The sequence below is a fragment of the Schistocerca serialis genome, chromosome 7 (genome assembly GCF_023864345.2).
Source record: "Schistocerca serialis cubense isolate TAMUIC-IGC-003099 chromosome 7, iqSchSeri2.2, whole genome shotgun sequence".
Lineage (NCBI taxonomy): Eukaryota > Metazoa > Arthropoda > Insecta > Orthoptera > Acrididae > Schistocerca > Schistocerca serialis.
In genome coordinates this window covers 57,545,978-57,572,495 of record NC_064644.1, presented here as the reverse complement: position 1 = coordinate 57,572,495, position 26,518 = coordinate 57,545,978, and the positions used below count along the sequence as shown (strand labels likewise).

Here is a 26,518-nt window from a genome sequence, read left to right as displayed (position 1 = left end):
TTCCATCTTACTACCCTCTGTCTTTCTTTTTGGTATTACGAGCTCAGGCTTACAGCTTTCATCTTTGTTCTTAATTGATTTATTTATTCCGCTTCTCATTTCGCTTCCTCTCAATACACGTTACTTACTAGAATAACATCTATAACCTAGTATCTCTGACGTCTCAGTTTTCAACTTCCACATTCCTAACAAAAGCTATTCTTCATGACTTGTGACTGATTTGATGCTGTCCGACAAGAATTCTTCTCTTGTGCTAACCTATACACATTATATGAGCACTTGCAACCTACGTCCTGAGTTATTTGCTGGATGTATTCCAATCTATGTCTTCCTCTACAGTTTTTACCCTATACAGTCTCCTCGAGTACAATGGGAGTAATTACCTGTTGTCTTAACATATGTCCTATTATTCTGTCCTTTCTAGTTCTCAGGTTTTTCCCTCTTTCCTCGACGAAGAGAATAAGTGTTCCTAAGGCTTGAATAGTTCTTTCTACCTATGCCTGCCGTCAGTAATAGATTTTCGTCTTCTAAACATAAATATGGCCACCTGATCTTCCTCCTGGAAATATACATATCATGTTATAAAAATGACATGAGCACTTTGTTGATAAGCTTAAAAGGTCTTGCTGGTTACGTCAGTCGGGCCTCATGGAGAAATTTGTCAGATTTTGAAATATAAACTTAAACTGTGACAAACCACCGTAGATTATTGGAGACTAGTTACGGTGGCACAGAACACGTTGAATTGAGATTAACACTTGAATACTATTTAAAAGTTTTGTATTCGAAGAGTGCATAAATGATCTGTTGCCAGCATCTCCCAGCATATGCCCCTTAGAGAACATTTGGCACTGTTATGTAGAACACCTCTTTAAGATATAACTACACTTGCCATGCGCTAGTTATTCAAGTTATTCAGAAGTGCGAAGCGCTTTTCTCAGGCGTTTCTAACAGGTATCAGTTGGTCGCTACTGCCTATTAAGAGTTCCTGTGTGACTAACATTGAAATGTGTTAACAAAGAAATCAGAGAATGGATGGTTGGGAGCTGTTTCTATTACAGTGCCAGTTACTGAGAAATTAGGTCTACAAATGTTATTTCTTATACTTTTCAGATCGTGTTGTAATGGATACTGCGGGCTGTTTGAAATATCGGGCCTTTTTAAAGCTAGTATCAGGTCAAACCGAACTCAGTGAACGTTGATGAAGGCAGAATGGTTCCCCATTGGATGGTAATAAGTTAGATGATGACATTCTTCCCCCAACGGGAAGAGTGGACAAATTGTACAGTTTACCTTGTCCAACTGGGGGCTTGTAATAGATGTTAGATTCGGCGACCTGAATTAATGCAGTTTTAAACAGGAATATGGGACTAACAAGGAATTCCGTGCACCGCAGTTAGCCGTGGACAAATGGCGACGCCTGTGGCGACTGCGTCGACACGCAGGTCACTGAGTGAAACGGAGCCGGTTAGCCGGCGGCTGCCAGCGGCGCCTCGGAGCTGCCGGTGGCAGAAGCGTCGTCGCAGCGAACAGAGTCCATCAGCTGTGGACCAACGGTGGCGGCGCTACTTACGTCGCAAGTGGCACCGATAGTTGTCGTCCATTAAAAGCTACGTAACGGCCACTAAAGCACAGCAGCGGTGCATGGAACTCCGAAAGGCTGGTAACGCATATAAAAATACCTTTCTTCAAATAAGCCGAATAATTTTTGCCAAATGTCGACTCAGGTTAGGTGAATTTTTCCCGGAGACCAATTTGAGACAAATTATTATATGATGCAATGCACACTAAAAAATTAGGAGAAAATAAGGAATAAGGAGTATGTAGAAATCCATTAATATTTACATACACAGACGTGAAGATCATACGCAGAAATATTAGACTATAGTTCAATTCTTTCATCTTGGCGGTTCGCGCATGCCCGCCCAGACGCGGGAGATTGCTACGTTGCCAGTTGTACGCGCCAAGAGAAGCGGCGCCATAGTATAATTCGCAAACTTACGTTTAGGGGGGAGCGCGCAGTTTACGACGTAAAGCCACCACGGCCGCATTAAACCTTTCGCTGCTACAGGGACGTGCTCCCCGCATTCCGCGATGTACGCGATTTTGTCATCACTGCACTGCTCGACTGTGCAGACACATGGTGTTTCGACTGCTTTGACACACTTTATCATTCGATTTCACAAAAACTGTTTGGCCCAAAAATTTGATTTGTACACATCTTCTTATCTGATACCTTCCCCCCATAAATGACTTAATTTTGTTTCGATGTTCAACGCAGCATTGTGCAGAATTAGATGTAGTAATTGCACGAAATTTTGAAGAGTTTGCAGAGGTAAAAGTCCATTGCGTATACTTGGTCGACTTTAGTTGCCACTAGAAATTTCAAAAAATTTCATTCATTCGAATAAAATTCATGAAGTAAGACACTTCGATATTGTTTTTAAACAAAGAAAATATTTAGCACCGATCAAGGTTTGAATTCAGAACTTTTCGCGTAGCAGCCATACACTTTAACCATTACGCTAACGAACCTCGTCATTCGATATATCTCCCGGAGGACTTTAAAATATCACGCAAAATACCGACAAACACTGTTGGTATGATTATGAATTACTCACGTTTCGTCGAAGTGCAATAGGAAATAAACAATTACCGCTGTTCTTTATTGCGAAAAAGCGGTTAGTGAGAACGATACAAACACCTTTCCCTGCTATCGCTTGAATTAGGAGGCTTATTGCTTGTTTGGTTTAATTAATTAACAGAATATGAAGAAACTGGCATAAAGAATGCTTTTTCCAAACTTTCTATAAAAGGAAGTCTGCTATCAAGACATTACTTTCGTTTAATTACTTTATTTATGACTGAACATTTCTAAAACTGAAAACACTCGTCTGTGCTTGCACTGCAGTCGAGCTCTGGCAACGTCGTTCTCTGTTCATTGGCTGACTGTGTTTTGTGACGTCAGATGCGCAGAACGAACCTAAACTCGGCCGCCGTCATAAATGACGCGCACTTTAGGCCAGAAATAAAGACTGAATAGTCGAAAGAAGGAGAGATGGTTAGAGTTCAACCTCCCGTAGTGCATGTGGTGGTATGACCACGCAGTTTTCAGTTTTTCTACAATTGTGGGGAATGAGGGGTAGATTTTCGTGCGATTTTCAATTGAAGTCACCGGTTGGGTTGTTACCTATGATATTTCCAAACTACAGCTCTGTCTGATTGTAAATTACAGAGTAATTTACAGTTTAGATGAAACGAAAATTGTGGTATTTTAGGCCACAAAATGAGGTTAAGCTATGTTGCGGCTCTTTGCCCCATTTTAGATAAACATGGATAAAAAGAGATGACGGCATAGTATGAACATTTGAAATCACCCTTTGTAACATTGTTGTATTCTAGTCAAACTGCCAAGCACTATATCCTCCAAGCGAGTAGGATTAATGGGGTAACCTGAAATAGTTACTGAGTCTCCATGGTAAAAAGGTTCTTCCTTGAAGTTCCAGACTCCTCTTCATCTTCTTCTTTTTCTGATACTTCTATGCCAAACAGTACATCCATATACATATCTGAGCTACTGTCTTCATGTGAAAAGTGTGACTCTGACGCTGAATGATAATCAGCTGGCTGATCTGTCTTCTTCCTTTTTTATCATTGATGGAATGAAATCTACCTGAAATCGTTTTATTTCTATAGCACTCTCATTTCTTTCTTTAGCACGCCTTTCCTTCTCTAAAGCAAGCTTCTACTTTCCCACGCGCATTTTTCTTCCATTTGTTCTTTATTGGTTGACTACGTTAGAAGCGTACATTTCAATGCTTAGTCAGAGAGCTTCATATAAATCTTTAATTTCGACAGCAGAATACTACCTTCAGGTCAGATAATCTTAGGCAGAGTGGGTTGAATGTCATCTTTTTCGGGGGTTGTCCTAAAAGAATTGTTGCCACATTTTTGGACCAGCGGGGATTCATCCCAAAACCTTTGCGAGGATTTGCCCCACATTCCCATTTTCTGACAATTGGGGACATGTAGCTTCAATTATTTCCACATTAAAGTGAAGAATAGATGCAATAGTATTAACGAGTAATTCGTTGTTTTTTATTTTCAAACCCGACATTATACAACGTTTGCCATTACAAAAGTTACAAGTAGTAAAAAACAGTTTGTCCTGATTTTCTCACGGGTGGAGCGACCTGTCGAGACGAAATTTCATGGAACAATAAAATATTATAAGACAACTCTGCCACCAGGCTGTCAGCTCCTGCTTGGATGACAGTATGCAAAAGCTCGGTGCGAAATTTTAACCACACAGGGTCTTACGCCACTTACCCCATACGACAGAATACAAACTGGGATGGGGCAAGGAAATAAGCTGTTCCCTCCCGAAGGAACGAGCCCCGTATTCGCTTCTCGCGGTTTGAGGAAATCACGGAAAATTTTAACGTTACTAGTCAAACGGGCATTGGAATCACCGACCTGTCAAATATGAATCCAGTGTACTACCACAGCGGCCCCGCGGTTGGGGGTGCGTAGGTGGAACACGTATTTCATCCTTGTGGCAGGCAACCAGGTTTATACACTGTGGCAATGGACCGAGAACACTGACATACATCATGATGATTGAATGCCTGGTGTACACTTCAGAGGGCAAACCACGGGTGGAAAAGGTAGAGTACACTACTGAGGATAAGAGGTAGAGGAAGAGAATATGTAGGGGAAAGCGTCAGACTACTAAAATTGGTGAGTGATAATACTACTGTTATGAGAAGAAGGTCATTTTCCGTGGCATTATACAAGCAGTAGAAATAGTTGAAGCACTTTACCAAGTCCATTGACGGAAATAGATTCCGTGCATTTCAATGGTAAATTATTTTAGGACATTTCGCTATATCAAAAATTTTATTTTCGTGCTTTTTTTAAAGAAGTGCACTTTTTAACAAATCACAGTGCAGATGTGATGAAGTGATCTGTTAGTGCAGGGAAAGCATTGAAGGTGGAACGTATTTGGTTTGGATAAATTCCTATGGCTGTGACTACGAAGGCTTTCCCGGCGTAATAATTGATAATATTCTTCTCGGGTGTGTAGCCGGATCATAACGTCTTCATGACACAATATTTCCGCGGTCCAACTGGCCGCCATCATCAAGTGAGTGTGCTGATGCACAATCTCCGGCGAGATTGTGCACAAGCACACTCACCTGAAGATGGCGGCCAGTTGGACCGCGGAACTATTGTGTCGTGAAGACGTTATGATCCGGCTGCACACCCGATAAGAATATTATCAACTCCTATGGCTGTTCAGAAGAAACCTGCAAAATGTTACCGTTGTATACGTTGCATCATTTTATTTATTTACACATACGAAAATCTGAAACTCTGGCGTTGGAAACTCCAAATTTGTGAATTGGTGACCCTGCAGTTGAATGTTGTCGGAAGAAAATAAACCTTCCATATTGTTGTATAAACTATTTCCTTAGAGAAGTAAGAAAGAATTGCATTCACTCCAAAAAGAAATGTGGGTTCCCACGAAAGTGCAAAATATTTTAAGTTAACGTAATGGAAAACCAAGACACATAAATAATACTATTTATCATTCTTTATACTACAGATGAAGAACATTGCAAAGAAATTCCCAGTTAAAGTGTCGAAAATAGAACGAAACTGAAGCGTGTAAGGAACTGGAAGTACAGACTAAAGTGTATACATTAAATCTAGTTGTCTTTCCGTCGTAATGCGAAATGGCGTTTCCCTTTGTTTCACAACCGGAGTGCGCAGCACCGAGGACGTGCTTTATTAAGAGAATGCGTATTCTGTGTGTTCTCCTCGCCATCGGCCTGCGCCCTGCCCCTCCCCCACTGGGAGAGTTTCAGTACCGGTGTCGCTGGAGAAGGGTGGAAAGAAGCAGTACAGAGGAAGAAAAGAAGCTGTCCAAGGAGTTGAGACGACGCTGCGAGACAGGCGGTCTTAGCGCATGATGGCTGTCAGTCTTATGAAGTATACTGATGGCTGAAGTTTTATTCGCGAATCAGGCTTCGTATCTCTTAAGGGTGTAGCCCAAATTTCAGAAGTGTTTTAATACAAATACTCTAATGGAGGCAAAGTCTGACTCCAGACGAGAGAGTTTGTGGTTCGGAAATAAAGTGTCTATGAGAGCATCTATCAGCTCCTGTAGTAATGATATTGGTTTCTTCAGTATTTCTATAACTGTGGTGTATTTTGGGTGCTATTGTTAAAGACATTACTGAAATAAAGTTTAATGTGAAATGGTTTTGTTTCAGATTGATTGGGAGCATGCTTAAATGTTTTAATTGTAAATCGAATTGCCAAGATGCCCTAAGACTTCCAGGTTTTCTGACGCAGAATGTGTTTTTTCACTCGCCATTTACAAAACAGCAACTTCACAAGAAAGTACTTGAGTCTCAGAAAATTTAATTTTGAGATTGATCAGGGGAAATGAAAAAGTCACGAAGAAAAATTGTAATAAGCAAAATTGCAGCTGATATACGCAAAAGAATCTAGATGAAAGAAGTACACAGTCGCGTAACTGCTAGTTTGAGGAGAAACATTTACGGCTTACTAGACATATTTAAAAGATACGACTAGAAGGCTACAAGCTAAACTGAACAAAAATTTCAAAATTAGAAAAGAAAATTTGTTTCGTTTAGGAAAATTGAAATTAGCACAGTTAATAAGTAATTTGAGACAGAATCAATTACAGGAAGCAGAATATGACGCTGTAGAATTAACAGGCGTACTGAGGTCTCAATACAAAAAAGATAATGGTCTGGAGAAAAGTATTAAGAGAATGGCGAACTGATCAAAAAGTACTACAGAAGAGGTGGTTAAGCTGCTGTACTAAACAAATCACTCTTTATTTGCTATATTCTGTATATTCTGGAAGAGAATAGCGACAAGACTTTTGTCGAAGTAGATATAGGATGACGATTTAAACTGTCATCAGTAAACCGTGATTCAGTTAAGGAAGATAGGGAAATGAAATGTGGACCAAAAACCAAAACAAATAATATGAAACATTTGACTTGAAGCTGCCACTTGCATCCCAATCAAGACAGGATAAGTCACACTGTAATTTGTCTAAAGGCGTCCTATAATTACTGAATTCACACTTTGCACAAGTAATAAGTAAATTAACACATTCGAAACGTGTCACATATATCATAGACTAGAACCAGATGACGTAGTCTCTATTTTGGCTATGACAAAGTTAATTTTGTAAGTCTTCTGAATTTCTGGACAGTGTTTAGCTTTCTAACAGAATTTTCCAGTAAAAGATGTGAATTTACAGGACAGCAGGATTGTACGTATTACATTGTGTGTATGATCACCAAGATATATTTGCAGATCTATACTTCAGTTGCTCTTCAGGTTATGAATGCTAGGGTCAATTAAATGAAAACCCATAAATAGTAACTTAAATACAATCAATATCTTACTTTATTAAGTCATGGATGAACTGAGAGGAACCCTAGAGGAAGATATTGATGATAATTATCATTTTTCAAATTAATTTCAAATTAAGTAATGCCTGTCTGAGTCTAGATGACACAATGTAGCATAAAATTTCTAAAGAACAAAATAGTTTATATGAAATATATAGTATTTACGATACATATTGCTTCAGTTGCACGGAAATTCAATAAACTACGAGGTTGATTACTATAACTGAGTAAGTGATATAATATGGATAAGTTTTTTAGAAATATCGTTTTTAGCTGATTACTTCAAACAGTAAGACGTCATTAAACCCACATGCCTTCCCTGAATGGAATGGGAGAAGATAAAAATATACAATTATTGAAGGCAAGTTAAATATATACAGCGATCAGTAATTTGAGTAGTGTTCTTATCTTTCAAGGGTAATAAGGTACCGCTTGCATTATCGGACTAATATAAGCGAAATATCACCATATGACGTTAGCGTGATGTTATCAACCCTTGAAAGAAGATAATTCGCTTGAAATATTTATCTACATGGTCCCGATAGAAGGTACAGAATTTAAATGTGTGTGGCGATTGAAATGCGGAGAAAATCTCAATAGTGGTTAGAATAACGGACTTAGAGGTACCTCTTTCTATGAAAAAATACAACCATTTCACAAACGTCCTAGCATAAACAGACTCTAAATAAGTATTTTTAACTTGAAATTTGTGCTTCACCCATGCGGTTACATCTGTAAATGCTGCTCGTAGGGACCTCATTAATTAGTTACCCAACCACATATTGTATCCAATACAGACGTTAGTACGTGAAAAATCTCATTCAGACATTTCAAATATTTTGTCATGTAAAGATATGCGGTAGAGGCTCACAGTTACACAACCCAATATTCTTTATCATTCAAGAACTTCACTGCGATCCAGATGAAGTTATCAAAGACGATAAATTTTCACTCACTATGAAACGTTTCTGCTGCTATCAGTTAGCTTACCAGTATAATTTACTGGTTTGAAATATCTCTTCTTCCAAGCTTTATTCTGAAGAAGCATCACGGTAGTGTAGATCCTTCTTTCTCAGGGTATTTACTTACAACTATTACTATTAACGTTAATGTGGGACAGATTTCCAGTAATCAGTTTTATCGAAGTATACAAACATGTCCAGAAGGTTTTCAGTTCTGCGATACGATTATATTTGTGTCCAAAATTCTGCACGTGTTGCAACATACACATATATTTACACGTACTGTCAAGCTGAGGGAATACTCCAGCATACTTCTCAGTGTGCTCCAAAAATATCAATATCATATATGTGTTGTACTTCGCTAATTTCTGTTTTAGGAGGAAGTTGGCCAATTTATTTGCATATTGGCGGATCTACATTACATTGTTATTTAAGTATCTGAATTTTCACCCGCTGAAACTAGTAGTATTCTTGCTCCACATCGGTTCTTTTTAGGGCACTAAATTTATCGATAGCGATATTTTTCTTAAAGTACAAACTGCATATATTGCACCTTTCCAAAGATTCTTTCAAATGCATTTAAGGGAAACTAGTATTTAAGAAAGCACTACTTATTATCTCCATTATTGACACACTTTATCTGGCTTATCGACAGTGAATTTAAAGAGTCAGTTGTCTGATTGAAGTAAAAAGGCAGGTCAGGCGAACATAGTACAAAAAATGGACGGCTTCTGATTGACCGTTGTGAGGCACACATAAGCAGATCACTATGGCCGACGATGGCATCGGGTAATTTTTAATATTTTATTTCCACAGCCTCAGCGTGTTTTGAGAATGAAAACATGGTCCAAGTTGACTGTATTCTGTTCAATACATTTTCAAGATGTCTATTAAGTTTCACGTTTCAGTTCACATTTTGACATATGCACATAAATACTCTGTGTACCTGTCCACATCTCCCAACGATGTATCAGATTGCGAAATGAAGCAAAAAGCTTAGAATATGTGTTTGAATAATATCCATGGTTGAAACTGGCCATTTGCGCGGATAACGAACAGAGCGCAACCTACTTGGACCATGTATTTAAGGTACAAGACACTTTTGTTTGCCAAGTCATTAACAGTAAGGTGTTTGTGTTTTGTGGTATATTACTTGCTGGAACGAGCTAATACTGTAATTGAACTGAGTACAGCTCTTAATTGAATTGCACTGACGTGAAAAAGCTAATGAGTGATTCATTGAACAAATTTTACAATATTCATACGCTGATGAGCTGTACATTACCGAGAGTCCAGTATACCGACAGGTCGTGTAGAGTACATCAGTGCCCTTTCTCTCTATAATGCCTGTCGACAATTACAGCTAGAACAAGCAACTACGTTGATGACATGCGATGCCTTTATGGTTGTCAGCTTTCCCTAATACACATTAACTGACAAACAGCAAGAGCAGGCGTATATTGCCAGACAGTAGTTTTAATGCCTCATCAAATGTAGAACTAACAACATTCTAATTTCATATTTAATTTCATGTTTATTGTATTATCTCATCGGCAAATGCACCACTGACAACATCAACATACAAGAAATATTGTATTACTTTTTCCTTACGTCTTATCTATAACGGAAAGCGACAAATGTGTATTTTATCCCACATCGAGCGTTATCGGTTTTCTTGAAAATCTACCAACTCTATCATACTGAGAAGTAATAGAATCGCGGCGTAACGTTGGCTTAAGAATTTGAGTCCGAACCAATGCTATAAGTCGTCAATAGATGCAAGAAGGAACGCAATAAAATTCCTCTTCAGATGAATGTCAATTGAGTGAATAATATTTAATTGCATGTTAGCAAGTATAATAACTGAACTGCGTTAATATTAACTCGACGAAAGTGATAACAAAGTAATTATTACTAGGTTACTTTATTGTACTTACGACCGTATTACTAGGAGTGACCTATTTGGATGTGTAAACGAGGAAGAACCCGGTGAAATAATCAGAAGATGCGGGGTTAGAAAATTCATCCCGAATATAGACAGGAAAAAATGAAGCGGGATTTTTTTATTTACATTCATTAGGTGACACGAAGAAACAGTACTGTATGGCAGGATTGGGGCAGGGCCTGGCAAAGGGAAAATAGAAAACTGAAAGACGGTTGTATATTGAAAGAACGTAAACTAAAAATTTGTCTTCAAAAATTTGAATGAAAAGGAAAATTATTGGATAGAAACTCGTAAGAAGTTTTTGTTCGAATTCAGTCTTAGTTGACATAAGTTTTTTGATACGGAAATATTAAACATGTTTGTGTGTAGGTTATCGTACCTAAATTTTCTTCAGGACAAACGAAGACTGTTGAGTAACGATTTCCGAAATGTATAAAAGAATCGTATTACCCTTCAAGCGGTAAATTAATTATGTAAATAAATGGTTTCGATAATTTTTTATGGTGAGGGGATTTCTCCATTTTCTGCATACAGATAGTTTGCACTTAGGTTACAGAAAAATGTTTATCATTTAATTATTGGAATTTCCTCTGGGGTCTAGAAAACCGGTTCAATTGGGAAGTATGAAAAGGAAATCGTGTTTTAGCAGTCAAAACGCCGAAGAGCTCTCTTTAAAAAAAAAAATAAATAAACATGAGTAGTAAAAGGAAATTCAACATGAGTCCGCCTGCTCTTCATTATGCTTCCTGAAGGCTACGAATTTATCACGCATATAGTCAGTGTAAATACGCTCGAAATTTCATGATAGGTTGAGCTGAGACTGTCAAGCTTTCCTGTCCATTGAGTATCCGAAATATGGGCTGACGGATACTTCCCAGCCGCTACATTTCTCAGAAATAATCAAACTTCGGCAAGGCGAAGTGCGCAGGTGAGGGAAGAACGCGGCAGCGTGGTACCCGACTTACCGTGAGCGCACACCAGCAGCAGGAGCGCCGCGAGCGGTGCACACGCCGCGCACCAGCCCATGCCGACCTAGCAGCGGCCGGTCGCCGTCATCCAGCCAGCGGCGACACGCGACTCGCTGCCGGGGGCGGCGTCGGCGTCGGGGGCGGCGTCGGGGGCGGCGTCGGCGTCGCGGCGTACCGGCGGCGGCGGATCACCCCGCGCTACTGCCGCGCGCCGTTCCGACGCGGAGGCGCCCGCGATGCCAGCGCTCGCTGCGGCGCGCCGCCGAAGCACACGCCTGTGCTCGGAGGACGGTGGGCGCGCGTCACGGCTCGTATCACAGCCAGCGATGTCGCCGGCACCAGCAGCGAGCGCAAAACGTGGCTGTTGCAGGGAGGACCATGCTCGAGTTTACTGTCTGCCGCTGGGTGCTCCAACCTGCTGCCGTTTGGCGAATTAATGGAAACGATGAGTATCATCCATGCTAAGCAGTTATTTCGTCTTGTGCTTTTTATACTATTTTTGTGCCTCAATGTCTGTCATACTACAGTGACCATTAAATTGCTGCAAGAAGGAGACAAGCAATAAACATCAAAATTTAATGGAGGGTACTACATGACTGGATACGTAACTAATCATGATTTCAGCTCCATCGCACAAATGAGAGGGTACATAAAGAATAAGTAATAACTGGAGTACTCATTCGGAAGTCTCATTTCAATGTTAATGTTCATGAGATCATCTTGTTACGCCTCGTGAAAGTGGAAACAACTCCAATGGTACATATCGAAATTCGAAAGCGGTACGATACTGGGGTATCGAGACAGGTTTATGGTTCAGCTATATGGTATCTCGTGTCGTTCGGGATCCTGAAACAACCATACTACCTCAACTATCTCCGACGTCACGAGGATCGTACACAACCCCAAATAAAATGGCTCCGAGCACTATGGGACTTAACATCTGAGGTCATCAGTTCCCTAGAACTTAGAATTACTTAAACCGAACAAACCTAAGGACGTTACGCACATCCATGCCCGAGGCAGGATTCGAACCTGCGACCGTGGCGGTCGTGCGGTTCTAGACTGAAGCGCCTAGAACCGCTTGGCCACTTCGGCCGACGTACAAAACCCCATGCAGGATCTCATTGGCCTCACGCGACCAGCGCCAGAGAGGGCGGAGACCCTCTTAGCTGTGTACGACTCTGCAGTAAGAGACCGTAGTCTAAATCAGAAAACTGGCTTGTTAATAGCAACTTTCTACATGGATAGCTGGCGACGTCTGGAGCACCAAGGGTATTCAGCAAGGCATCCATTGTCCCAGCTCCCCTTCACAAGACGGCGAATACAAACAGGCCAACGGTGATGTACCCGGCGACTACATTGGACCTATAAGTGACACCTTATCTTTGCAGGCAGACCCCAGTTCCATGTACATTATCGCAATGGACATACCTGTGTGTGGAGTCGCCGAGGAGAATGAACAGTGCCAGGCTGCACTCATCATCGTCATATTGGCCATGCCCTTGGCGTAGAGGTTGTAAGTAGGCTGTTTACGTTTTCTCTATGTAAGTAGGCTGTTTATGTTTTCTTATTGGCAACGTTACGTAGCGCTCAATATGAAAATCACTGGCTGTGCTGTGTGCAGTCTGTGGCTAGTTTGCATTGTTGTCTGCCATTGTAGTGTTGGGCAGAGGCAGCTGGCTGTGAACAGCGCGTAGCGTTGCGCAGTTGGAGGTGAGCCGCCAGCAGTGGTGGATGTGGGGAGAGAGATGGCGGAGTTTTGTAATTTTTCATGAACTGATATATTTATATATGATGATATCAAGGTAAATACATTGTTTGTTCTCTAGTAATATCTTTCATTTGCTAACTATCCCTATCAGTAGTTAGTGCCTTCAGTAGTTTGAATCTTTTATTTAGCTGGCAGTAGTGGCGCTCGCTGTATTGCAGTAGCTTGAGCAGCGAAGATTTTTGTGAGGTAAGTGAGTTGTGAAAGGTATAGTTTAATGTTAGTCAGGGCCATTCTTTTGTAGAGAATTCTGAAAGTCAGATTGCGTTGCGCTAAAAATATTGTGTGTCAGGTTAAGCACAGTCTTGTATAAATTGTTCAAAGGGGACGTTTCATATGTCGACCCTTAGCCTAGGATGCCTCACTGGAATCTTCTGATTTTTCTTGTAGTTTGTGTATTTAGTGTAGCTTTTGTTTATTGCTAGCGCGTAATTGTAGAGAGAATTTCCTTTGTAGTTGTAGTTTTTCATTGTTGTACAGTAAAACAGTTGTGGCATGCATGTAGATTTGCACCAAGTATTTCGCAGCTGCGCTTGCAATTAACTAGATATTATTTTCAGTGCTATGTCAATGTGTTCTCTTATTTTTGCTCTTCAAATTGTGTCTTTCTGTGTTGTCGTGTGAAATACTGTGACAATAATGGCGTGTGAAAAACGTAACACTAGGCTCCAAAGTAAACTGAGAAATGACAGTGAAAATGAAAGCAGTGTGTTAGCGCCACCGAGTAATGAATTAACTGATGTTCAAAGTAGTAATTTGGTAATCGTGCATAGGGAAATGGAGCGGGCGGCAAACAATGGCACGGACAGTGAAACAATTAGTGAAGAGGGACGCATTATCGATCGATCGGTCGGCAACAGCTCGCCTCAGGAATCCGAAATGACAGGACACAATTTCGCAAATACTGTAGATTCAGGTTTTGGGTCATCACCGTTTTCTCAAATAAGTCAAGACACATTTTCTGCTTGTCAAAATGTGAATGTTGTCGGTGCAAATGCACTGCCGAAAAGCGTAGAGAAACAGATTCCAGACACTAATACATTATTGTTGCAATTAATGCAACAAATGGAACAAAATCAGAGACAAACACAGCAAAAGCTTGAAAAGTTAGACACAATGGAACAACACCAGAGACAAACACAGCAACAGTTAGACACAGTGGAACAAAATCTCAAAAAGTTAGACACAGTGGAACAAAATCTCAAAAAGTTAGACACAGTGGAACAAAATCTTAAAAAGTTAGACTCATTGGAACAAACACTTGAACAAACACGTGAAGATTTACCTACTGAGTTACATAAAATCGAATGGAAATGTCAAAAAGTCTGTAACGACGTAAAAACACAAATTTGTGAGCATTTTCAACCTATTTTTTCGCGGCATGAAAATGCATTACAGAATCACGAAGCAGCCATAAAAGAACTGCAAATTATTGTTCATGAAAATCATGAGACCTTTCAAGCTAAATTTGACTCAGTTGCATCTACCGATTCGGTTACGCAACTTGCAAAAACTCAGGAAAACTTTAAGGACACAGTAGATACTCTGAAACTTGGTTCAGAAAAACACACTGAAGAAATAAGTACACTATCGGAGAAAGTAGCCGAACTTTCGGATCAGGTCACTAACTTATCTACAAAGGTAGATGATGATCTGAATGACACAAGACCCGTAGCCTTCACTGACACAGAAGAGTATGAACAAATAAGAAAATTCAAACAAAATCAGAACCAAATTAATACACAACACCAAAGAGAAATCCGGGAAGTACAAGATCAGCTGACACAGGTAATACAAGAATTACGTATTTCAGAGGACACTCGCGCTCCAACACGGGAAGAGGGACTTAGAAATACGGAAAAGACGCAAAATAATAACACAGGGCATTTCGGAAGTTATGAAAGAAACTGGCAATGTGCACCGAATTTCGATATGGAACCGCCGACACGACGTAACAATGACCGACATGCGACTCGCCGACATGACGATTTTGACTATAAGCTGTTCATTACTACACGTAAATTCAAAACGTTTAAGAATTCTGCCAACGACATTCATCCACAAGCATGGCTCCATCAATTCTCTCATTGTTTTCCTCCCAACTGGTCGTTGGAACACAGATTAGAATTTATGTGTGGCTACTTGGAGAATGAACCAGCTGTAAGAATGCGATCGGTAATTCACGATTGCCACAGTGAAGGAGAGTTTTACCATGCCTTCCTCTCAGCATATTGGTCTCAAGCCACACAAGATCGTGTAAAACATGGTATCATAATGATGAAACATTTCGAACAATCTGAATTCTCCAGTCTTGTGAAATATTTTGAAGACATGTTGCATAAGAATCAGTATCTTTCAAACCCATACAGCCCCTCAGAACTCATCCGCATTTGCTTAATCAAACTGCCTGAACATTTACGACATATTATTTTGGCAGGACGTTGCAAAGACGACATTGAAGCATTTCAGGGACTGTTACAAGAATTAGAAATTGACACTGACAATCGCGGAACGCGAAACCAGGAACACAACAATTACAGGTCACATCCGTCGCAATTCCGCGATGAAAGAAGTAATAACTTGACACGACAAGGCTATTCTCACAACACAAATCGTGACCAAAACAGACACCACCCGTATGACAACCGTTGGCAGAGTAGTAATAACTACAGGGAAAGATCACCTCTCCGTGGTAATGACTATCACAGAGACAATAAGAGAAACAGACAATATGGGAACCAAAATAAATACTATCAAGGGAGACAGAATAACTTTAGACGCAACGGACCAGCGCGCAGTTACGATTCAGGGAGAAATTCTCCACCATGTGACCGACAAGAAAGAAACTATGGAATCTACCGACATGACGACAGACGATATGATCGTAACGACAGACCTGAATTGCATCAGAACTGGCGGGATTCAAACAGAGCAGGGCCCTCTCGTCACGGTGAATTTGTAGAAGTTAGGTCTCCAAACCCCAATAACGACGCGCGCCAACAAAGAGACAATAGGCAATGACTCACACCGCTGGCAGCCACAAAACGTTCTTATGACACTAACGACGCAGCTGCCGTAGCTAGTAATTACGTAAAAATGGAAGATATTAGGGACATCTTACTCCAAGAACACAACGTAAAACATAACAACGTTGCATATCCTGTGATTTGCATTACAGTAAATGACGTAAAATTTACGGCAGTACTTGACTCTGGCAGTCCCATTTCAGTAATCAGTGAAACAGCCTTTAGCAAATGCAACAAATCGAACGATTGCCCCACACTTCCGTTACGTAAGATTAAATTACAAGGTGCAATCTTTGGAAAAAGTGTAGATGTACGCCAACAAACCAACCTAGAATTCTTTTGTCAAAGCCACAGCTTCTCTACGAACTTCCTTATTGTTCCATTATTGTCGACGGAAATTATACTGGGAGTAGACTTTTTGAATGAATACAAAGCAATCTTAAACTTTCACGATGCTGAAATAACTTTAGAAAAAGAAGGTAAGTCAATAGCTTTGAAATTTGAAGATTGGCTCTCAAACCATGATGAGGAAATTAATCGGCTTTACGTTCTGTTAGACAACAGTTCGGAATTTTCTACGGAACTAGACACTAACAATCACTCTGCAAGTACTGACAGGGATGATATCGACGGCGCATTTGACACTAATAAGTTAATTCAGAATAAAATTCAAACAATTGAGAATTGTAATGACACTGATAGGCAGGACCTTTTTGAGATTTTACAAGCACATTCCACAGTTTTTACTCATAAAACAGGAACAATCAAGGGATTTCAATACCAATTTCGTGTTCGTGAGCATACTAAATTTTGTGTTAGACCATATGTAATTCCAGCACATTATAGGGACCGTGTTAGAACAGAAATACAATCTATGCTCGATGAGGGCATTATTGAGCCTGCAGTAAGCTCATACAACAATCCATTACATGTTGTTGAGAAGAAAAATGGATCGATCAGGCTTGTCTTAGATTCGAGACAAATCAATACGATCATTATTCCTGAAACAGACAGGCCGCAAACGTTAGAAGAACTTCTTCAAAATTTTAATGGTGTAAAAGTGTTGTCTTCCATTGATCTCAGATCCAGCTTTTATCAGATCGAACTTCATCCAGAATGTAGAAAATACACAGCTTTCCTTTGTTTCGGCGTTTGTTATCAGTTTCGGAAACTTCCTTTTGGTTTGAACATTTCTTCGGCAGCATTCATTCGTGGGTTAAATTCCATATTACCTGAGTTCTTAAAACGTCACATCACCTTGTATGTGGACGATATTCTGATAGCAGAAGCTTCATGGGAACAACATAATCGCATCCTCAACAGTTTGTTACGTATTTTTGCAGAATCTGGAATTACAGTTAACTTGGAAAAGTCTGAATTCGGTAGGACAAAGGTGAAGTTTTTGGGACATATTATTTCTTCTGAAGGGATTCAGCCGGATCCTGAAAAGTTAGAAGCAATCAGAGCCATTCCAGTTCCATCCACAAAAAGACAAGTCCGCAGTTTTCTAGGTCTCGTAAATTTTTACCGTCGTTTTCTGAATATGCAAATTCTTGTTACACCAAAACTTTGTTCTCTCACTGGAAAAAATACTATTTGGAACTGGGACGAACAAGCACAATTGGAATTCAATTCTTTGAAAGAAGCGTTACTTCACGCGCCAATCTTAGCTCATCCAGATCTGTCACAAGATTTCTGCCTTAGCACGGATTCTTCTAAAGTCGGTCTTGGTGCCCATTTATTTCAAGAAGCCATAGAAAATGACACTACCATTCAGAAAACCATTGCTTTTGCTAGCCGAGTGCTAACAAAATCTGAAAAAAATTATTCCGTTACTGAATTAGAAGCTTTAGCTATCGTTTGGGCATTTAACAAATTCCGTTTCTTTCTTTCTGGTAAGCACGTAAAAGTATACAGTGATCATCGTGCATTACGATTTCTTATGTCTTCAAAATTAAATCATGACAGGTTAAAACGTTGGGCATTGTTTCTGCAAGAATTCCGCTTCACAATAGTCTACATTCCCGGCATGGAGAACATTGTTGCGGACGCACTGTCACGCGCACCGGCTGGGCTTGAGAAAAGTACCACAGAAGGCAACCTCGAGAAAAATTTCAGTATTCTTTACATTCAGAAAGTCGCCTTTGAAAACTTCATCACCACATCTTTAAAGGACATTGCTCATGAACAAGATAAAGATCCGATTTGGAAAGACATCAAGAGCAAATGGCATGAAAGGACACACACACAGATTCGGCATTATTATCTGGTTAGAAACAACATACTGTTCAAACGCTGCACTGTTGATGACAAGCTATGGGTACTTTGCATTCCTGACGATTTTGTTAATAAGCTCATTTGGTACATTCATTTCAGCTACGCACATTTTGGTCCACGAAAATGTTATCATATTCTTCGAACGACTTGTTATTTTAACAATATGGAAAAGCGAATTCGAAGAGTCTTGTCTATTTGTAAACTTTGTCAAAAGGCGAAACCATCTACTGTCTCACATCGTGCTCCGTTGTTTCCTATCATTCCTTCTAAATTAAAAGAATTTGCTGCTGTTGATCTCTTGGGACCGCTTGTCAGAACATCTAATGGATTTTCGTACGTTCTAGTCGCTGTTGAACTTACTTCAAAATTTGTTTCTTTCACACCGTTACGTAAAGCCACTGGACGGTCTGTATCCAACGTCTTTGTTAAAAATTTCTTACGTGAAGTTGGACACGTTAGTAAAGTCATTTCAGATAACGGACCGCAATTCAGATCTGCTGTTTGGTCACGCATGCTTCGCAACCATAAAATCAAACCTGTTTTTATTTCATTGTACTCACCACATTGTAACCCGTCTGAACGGATTATGAAAGAAATCAATAAGCTTTGCAGACTTTATTGTCACAGAAAGCATCAGCATTGGGACAGATATTTACACTTATTTCAAAATGTGCTGAATGAAATGCCTCATGATTCCACTGCTTTACCACCTACTCTTGTACTAAAGAATGAAGAACCGCCGAACAGAATCAGAGAGCTTGTACCTTTCCCAAATACACGTAAACTTCGACACAAAGACATAATTGATTTGGCTCTTAAAAATATAAAATCTGCAGCAGACAAAAGGAGAAAACTACACGGTAAAGCAAATACAAAGAAATTGTATATTGGTCAGAAAGTTCTCATTAAAGCTCATTCATTGTCACATAAGAAGAAACACTTGAGTCACAAATTCTTTCTAGTTTACAATGGACCTTACAGAATCCGACGTATACCACATGATAATTGCGTTGAAGTTGAAACTCTGCGTACTAGGAAGAGTAAAGGTTTACACCACATTTCACATGTAGAACCGTTTATTGAAAGATAATCTGCTTTTTAACTTTGTCTTTGCCATAAAACTTTTCACTTCACATTACTAGTATGCTTTGTCAGACTTAAGAAACTGTTAACATGCAACAATGTTTGAAGTTAAATATCCAGTCTAGAACCTAGGGAACATTTTTAAACAGAAATTACGATTGCATTGTTATAGTAAACAGACGTCACAGTGTTATTGTGTGTGTGTACATTCTTGCTTGTTTGTTGCACGATTACGTAACGACTATAAGGCTCACATACTTAGAACATTTACCAGTACTGCTAAGGAGATTTTAATGCAACATTTTGGTTTACTTGAAAATACATTCTGGGTTTAATGTACTTTCTGTGAGATACCAGACGACACAGTGGTTAGTTTAAGTGACAACTACACGGTTTTATCACGACGCTACTAATGAGTGACAATTTACAATGTTGCTTTTGCGGTGTATCTGTTTTATATCTGCACAGTTTTTCTGAATTCTTCTGGAAAGTAAAACAGGTTTTAGTAGTAACTTTTGTGGTATAGCAACAATGAGACAGCCTTTTTTGTGGCACAACAATACGTTACTGTACAGTACTTTCTTCATCACGCCAATAACCATAATAACTATGATATCTATACGCAAAGCATTTCACTTTTGTTTATCATGAGGTAAGTACATTGACTTCTGCAGAACTTAGCTTTCGGAGGACGATAACTACGACACTTCCACAGAGATTATGTTACAAGACGCACAGTTTAGCGCTACAGTACACGTATTTGAGTGATCAATTTTATACTTAAAACATTTATTTTTAAAGATTTTTGAATTACAAAGAAAGTTTTGCGTGATACATTTCATTCCATTGCTGTAATCTGTAACACCTGAGGGTATAATTACATTAATCCTCAGGGGGGTACACGCTTACTTTGTGTACCATGTGTTTGGCAAGCACAAGGAACCCTAGCTAATATGGTATTTGCTTATACAACTTTACACATCGGTACCATATTTCTCTAACACACAAATTACACAGCTATCTGATCATTTAACTGAGAGAGACAAACATTTATTTTTACTATATCAGTGACACATGTTTACGCAATTACACAGTTGGATAACTTCACACTTATGAAACTGTATTTTGTCTGTACTTTGTAAACTGTTCATATTTTTTCGGAATCACTGTGATACTATGAGAGCTTTGAATGATATATTGGGTATGAGATCATGATTTTTAAAGTACGTTTGAGGTAGATGACACTATTTAAATGAACAGAGAATTCTTTTTAGGCTTAGAAATTATTGGAGGAAGCTACGACGATTTTGAGATTTGACTGAGGTGTTATGATGTTATTATTACGACGACGATGTGTATTATGTTGTTGAGGAATGTTTATTATGCTACGTATTTCTTATGATGAAATACTGAAGAAGTGTCGACGAATAAGGTAAGGAATAATGAGTAGTGTTTAGGGACTCTGATTTGTGGAAAAGGTTGTTGGAAACCAAGAATCGTACTTTAAGAGTTATGAAATGTGTGTGTATATTCGTGAATGTATTACAATGCAGACGAAAATTTTTTTGGACACTCTTATATCTATAGCATTATGTTTCTACAGATTTGCAACGCTAATTCTTGACCTGTGAAATATTTCTATGTGAGACGGTAGCAGAAACTGCTGTCGTAAATATTTCCGTACGAAAGTTAAGTGACCACCTGCACATAATGCGTCGTGGGCACCCAGGTGTGTCAGACACCTGGAGAACAAGCCATTAGTGTGAGTGCCTCGTCAGAAGCACAGGTAAAAAAACAGAAAGGGAAGGCCATTGTCCGCGCTACTGACATCTCCTTGTTGAAAGCATACTGTGGAGCTCGTAATTTATGATATTTTTCTGAAATGCCTAATGAAACGATGAGAAACATTTCACAGCTATTGTCTTGCTAGTTAAGAAAAATGCCAGATGGCTTGCTTTATGTATTTATTTACACATTTTGTTTAATATCAAGTTTCTAGCTGCACTGCAGCATTGGTTAAAATAAAATTTAATATATGTACTAATATAGTTATTTTATGCCTACAGATCCAGTCAATAAGAAATTTATGATCTACTTACAAGAAAACGAGGGCACATAAATAGACATTTCCCTTCACAGGAATTGCATAAATAATTTCTTTACGATTTGGTAACTTATCTGCTAGTGTAAGTTCTCGTGATGCATCACTCTAATGTTAAGATGTGACATAGGTATTAGACATGGCCATTTTAGTGTAATATTTTTTCTGCTTGCGCTATGTCATGTTTAGGTATAAGTTGCTGCTGTTTGCCAGGCATAGTGTTATTGAATTTGACTTTTGCTAATTTATACTGTAGCTTGCTTTGCAATTTTCCATTTTTTTATTGCTGTTTATAATAATTGTTTTACGTGCTGCTGCATTGCCTCGTCCCTTAGTTTAGCATCTGAGCTCAGTAGATTTAAGTTAGCTTAAGAGGGGGTAGACTATATGAGAAACTGACTATGGAGAATAGGTAAAGAATGCATTGCGAAGTTATATAAAAAGGATTTGGGCCCAAATGAGTATTGTACAATCAGAAATAATTATTTTGAAAGAAATATGAACGGAATACAGAAGCATGCTTGGATAAGATTTTTTTGGTGGAAGCAAAGGTTGAAATCAGACGAAAGATCTATAGAATGAAGTTTTGGGTTGGACTGCAGTACCACATGTTACACTGAAAACGAACCCTGTCCTTTCCCATTGGTGTTATCCCACTGTGTGTTTGTGTACCCTTGTGTATTTGTTTTCTTCCTGTCTCTGTGTAGTTTCATAGAATTTTTTCTTCTTTTAATATTAAGCTACATTCACTATGATGAGGAATACTGTTATCCTCAAATATAAGTTGCATTAATAATATGTTATTTTCTTTGTAAAGTTGTTTACAATTCTGTTCTGTTTCAATGTTCATGTGTGAAATTAATGTTTCGAAAACTATTCTCATTATTTTATGTATGTACTTATGTCACAATTTTTGTAACACTGATGTATATGTTTATTTCTATTCTTTTGTAACGCCTGTTTTACTACAAATTTTATCTGTATTATTATGTTTTTAATGCTGTATTTTGTACCTTTGTAATTGTATTCTTATGTTATAAAATTGTAATTGTCACCAGTTCATGATATTATTAACTTGTTAGTTACATTTCACTGCACACGTTTCTGTTGGTCATAGTATGTGGACAATATGTGAGAAGTAGGGACTGTTAGTGTTTGCACGTGTGTTAATAATTCAGCAAGGGACTGGATAACAGCATTGCTGGTTCTAAGGACAATTCCAAAAACTTTGTGAGCGCACAAGTGGTGGTTATGGACTTGCTATATTCTCCGCAAGACTCTTCAATGGTGAATGTGCACCTGCACAATCGCAACAGATGGCTGCTGGTCATCTCTACAAGGACTACAGTGGGTCTGCACCTCTGGTGGCCCACCAATACCGTAATCTCTACCAGGACTACAGTGGGTCTGCTCTGTGATGACCTACCTACCAATATTCTTCAAAACTTCGAATGACTCTGCTGTGGGTTTGCTCCATTGTGGCCCATTACCTGTCAGCATGTCGAGAGTCAGCACTGTCTTTCCGTTGGAAGGACAACACTACTTCTTCATGACTGCATGGAAATCCACTACTTCTGTGTGCAATTTCTTTTGCTAATGAGACTTTGTGAAAAAAAAAAAAACCCTGTGATTACCGTAATGAACAATGTGGACTGTCTTTATGGATTGTGAGAAATTTTGATCTTTTGACCAACATAATATTAATAAGTGTGTGCATTTTATATCTTTGTTACTGTAATTGTGAAAAATTTTTGTCAAATCTGTATTGGCCAGTGCCCAACACCATTTGTAAAAAATTTTTGTGGGGAGCATGGGGGCTATGTAAGTAGGCTGTTTACGTTTTCTCTATGTAAGTAGGCTGTTTATGTTTTCTTATTGGCAACGTTACGTAGCGCTCAATATGAAAATCACTGGCTGTGCTGTGTGCAGTCTGTGGCTAGTTTGCATTGTTGTCTGCCATTGTAGTGTTGGGCAGAGGCAGCTGGCTGTGAACAGCGCGTAGCGTTGCGCAGTTGGAGGTGAGCCGCCAGCAGTGGTGGATGTGGGGAGAGAGATGGCGGAGTTTTGTAATTTTTCATGAACTGATATATTTATATATGATGATATCAAGGTAAATACATTGTTTGTTCTCTAGTAATATCTTTCATTTGCTAACTATCCCTATCAGTAGTTAGTGCCTTCAGTAGTTTGAATCTTTTATTTAGCTGGCAGTAGTGGCGCTCGCTGTATTGCAGTAGCTTGAGCAGCGAAGATTTTTGTGAGGTAAGTGAGTTGTGAAAGGTATAGTTTAATGTTAGTCAGGGCCATTCTTTTGTAGAGAATTCTGAAAGTCAGATTGCGTTGCGCTAAAAATATTGTGTGTCAGGTTAAGCACAGTCTTGTATAAATTGTTCAAAGGGGACGTTTCAAGGTTTTGGGGAGCAATCGCGTGAGTTACACATTCGCAACGGATTCACATAGCAGGTAACCGATACAGCAGCAGTTACGAGTTAAGATCTGTGGCTGTGCGTTGTCCAAGAGGTCTCCGTCACGTTATCTTCCAAAAGGATAAAGCAAAACTTCACATCGCTCGTGATGTCCTAACTTATCCTACACAGTGTGTCTGACTGTCAGTCTGGTCAGGACGTTCTTCAGATATCTCACCCGCTGACACCATATGATCATTATATACTGAAAGACTGGCACCCCACCCCCTACCACCCACATAGCCACTAAGGTTGATGAACTCGTTGTAGATCTGAAATACCGAGAAATGACGTAGCTATACCTATCACCTAACGTAAGTTTCTGTCAATTAAGGTCAGTTCCACCTGACACCCATCGAAAAATAATGTTCAAATATGAATCCCTAAGGTACCAAACTGCTGTGGTCATCAATCCCTACACTTACACACTACTTAAACTAACGTGTGCTCAGAATAACACACACATCCATGCCCGACCATGCCCGAGGGAAGACAAACCTCCGGAGGGAGGGTCCGCGCAATCCGTGACGAGGCGCCTCGAACCACGCGGCCATACCGCGCAGCACGCCCATCGGAGTTAGAGCCATTGTTGAAGTTGGATGCAGGAGCTCTGTGTACCAAATTTCATGTGCAAAATTTGCCACGTACTCTTCCTCTTGTACGTATAAGTACAACAAGCAAAACTTAGTTATTTACTTTCCCTCGTGGTATTGCAAATTAAATAGCCATTGGTGTACAAATGCAAGGAATTGAAATGAAGTCAGAATCACCATTCATTTTCTGAATACAGAACAGTGTAAAAAGCCGTCCTTTTGAACCAAATCACACTAAACTGATATTGGAGGCGACGGTTTCAGTTTATGGAGTATTGAAACAAGAGATCTCAATTTCGGACGATTGTATTACAACCAACGGAAAAACTCTTGCTCAGGTCGGTGGGTTGGAACTATTAATAATCTCTTTCTGGATCAGTCCGACATATTCGAAAGCACAAGGGCTCAGTATTTGTATGTGCTTTTGTTGATTTGGTGAAAAGAGGAAAATAAATTAAATTCTAGGTATACATAGTGTATTCCGGTAAAAATGCGCCATTTAAATTCCACGTCATTTATAGACATTGCCATTCAATGTCGAATAACGTCTTTTCTTCGTCTCAACGCACTAAAAATACAGGAATATTCTTTAGAGACACATTATCGCCCGTGTACAAGTTTTGATTGTATACGATTGCTCGACAGTTCGAGGAATAATTGAAAAGTGTGAGGAAAAGGGTTCAGTTACTGATGTTAAGGCACAGAATCCACTGAAATTATTGCCTCAGTACACGAGAATTTAGCTCAAAGTCCCCAACACTCGATTCACTCTCAGTCACAAGAACGGACCATTCCATTGAGCACTTTACTGCGAATTCTAACAAATGATTTTCATCTATTTTCTTAAAAGCTCCAATTCACAATCTTCAACAACTACAACTGCCCACTGACCATTTGCAAGGGCGTGAATTCGCTGTCTGAGTGTTAGTAAACCAAGAGGGGAAACAAATTTAACGGTGAGGCGCTTTGCCAACTAGACAGCCACAACAAAAAGCGTAAAATGGGATTTTGGCGACGACAGTCCTCGCATAACACTTCAACAGCCGATGGAGGATGCAGATTTTGGGAGGGTGGAGAGATTGGCCCTCATTTTCATCGAGATTCACGCAGGTAACGCAGTGATGACACAGAGAATATTATCGCAATATTAGGTGAGTTTCTTTGCTGCCAACTAGAGGAAATGGATCTAGGAAAAACGTGGTTTCATCAATAAGGCGCCACATATCATTTCGCGAACGAATGACTAACATTGTTAGCTGGAGAAATTTGCTGGTCGCGTCATCTCACACCCAAGATAATTGACCACTAAGATCTTCCAACATAACACAGTGTGACTACTTCCGGTGGTAAAATGAAGTTAAAGGACCAAATCGAGTACGTAGTTGCGAAAATCGACCAGAAATGTACGAAAATGTCGTTGATATTAAAACGCTTAAGTTTTTTTGTCGAAGTTTTGACGGATATATATCTGATATATTAATCGCAATGTATTCTTAGAAGTTTGAATAAAGCTATTACAATTACCTAATGTATTTCTGAAATTAAATTACGCATTCACATCCAGACTCTCTTGGTAACAGTAGAAATTTGATGATGCTGTCCATAAATCTGTTTTCACTTGCTACCTGCACACGTACAGCTATTCTTTTAATCCCAGGTATAACAGAAATCTGTTCTTTTCAAACTGCTCAAAATGAATTGGAAGTGGACTAGAGGGACGAACAATTAGTAATGGGCGGTTTGAAGGTTTTCAGTTCCAGAATCTGCCTTTCATCATCTGAAAACCAATCTCAGAACCAAGTGACCGAATCTGTTTAAACGTGTTTCTGGGGCATCAAGAGACAGGCACAGGTCTGAAAGACTAACACGT

General features: G+C 39.4%; 1 protein-coding gene across 2 annotated transcripts in view; it reads right to left on the bottom strand.

Annotated features, from left to right (window-relative positions):
* Positions 1 to 11,468, bottom strand: part of LOC126412735 (carbonic anhydrase-related protein 10-like) — a 962,152-nt gene extending 950,684 nt beyond the window's left edge. For both annotated transcript variants that reach the window (XM_050082466.1, XM_050082467.1), the window contains exon 1: positions 11,333 to 11,468. In XM_050082466.1, the coding sequence (XP_049938423.1) occupies positions 11,333 to 11,393 (61 nt within the window). In that variant the 5' untranslated portion in view covers positions 11,394 to 11,468. The remainder of the gene's footprint in view (positions 1 to 11,332) is intronic.
* Between the last annotated feature and the right edge of the window lie 15,050 nt (positions 11,469 to 26,518).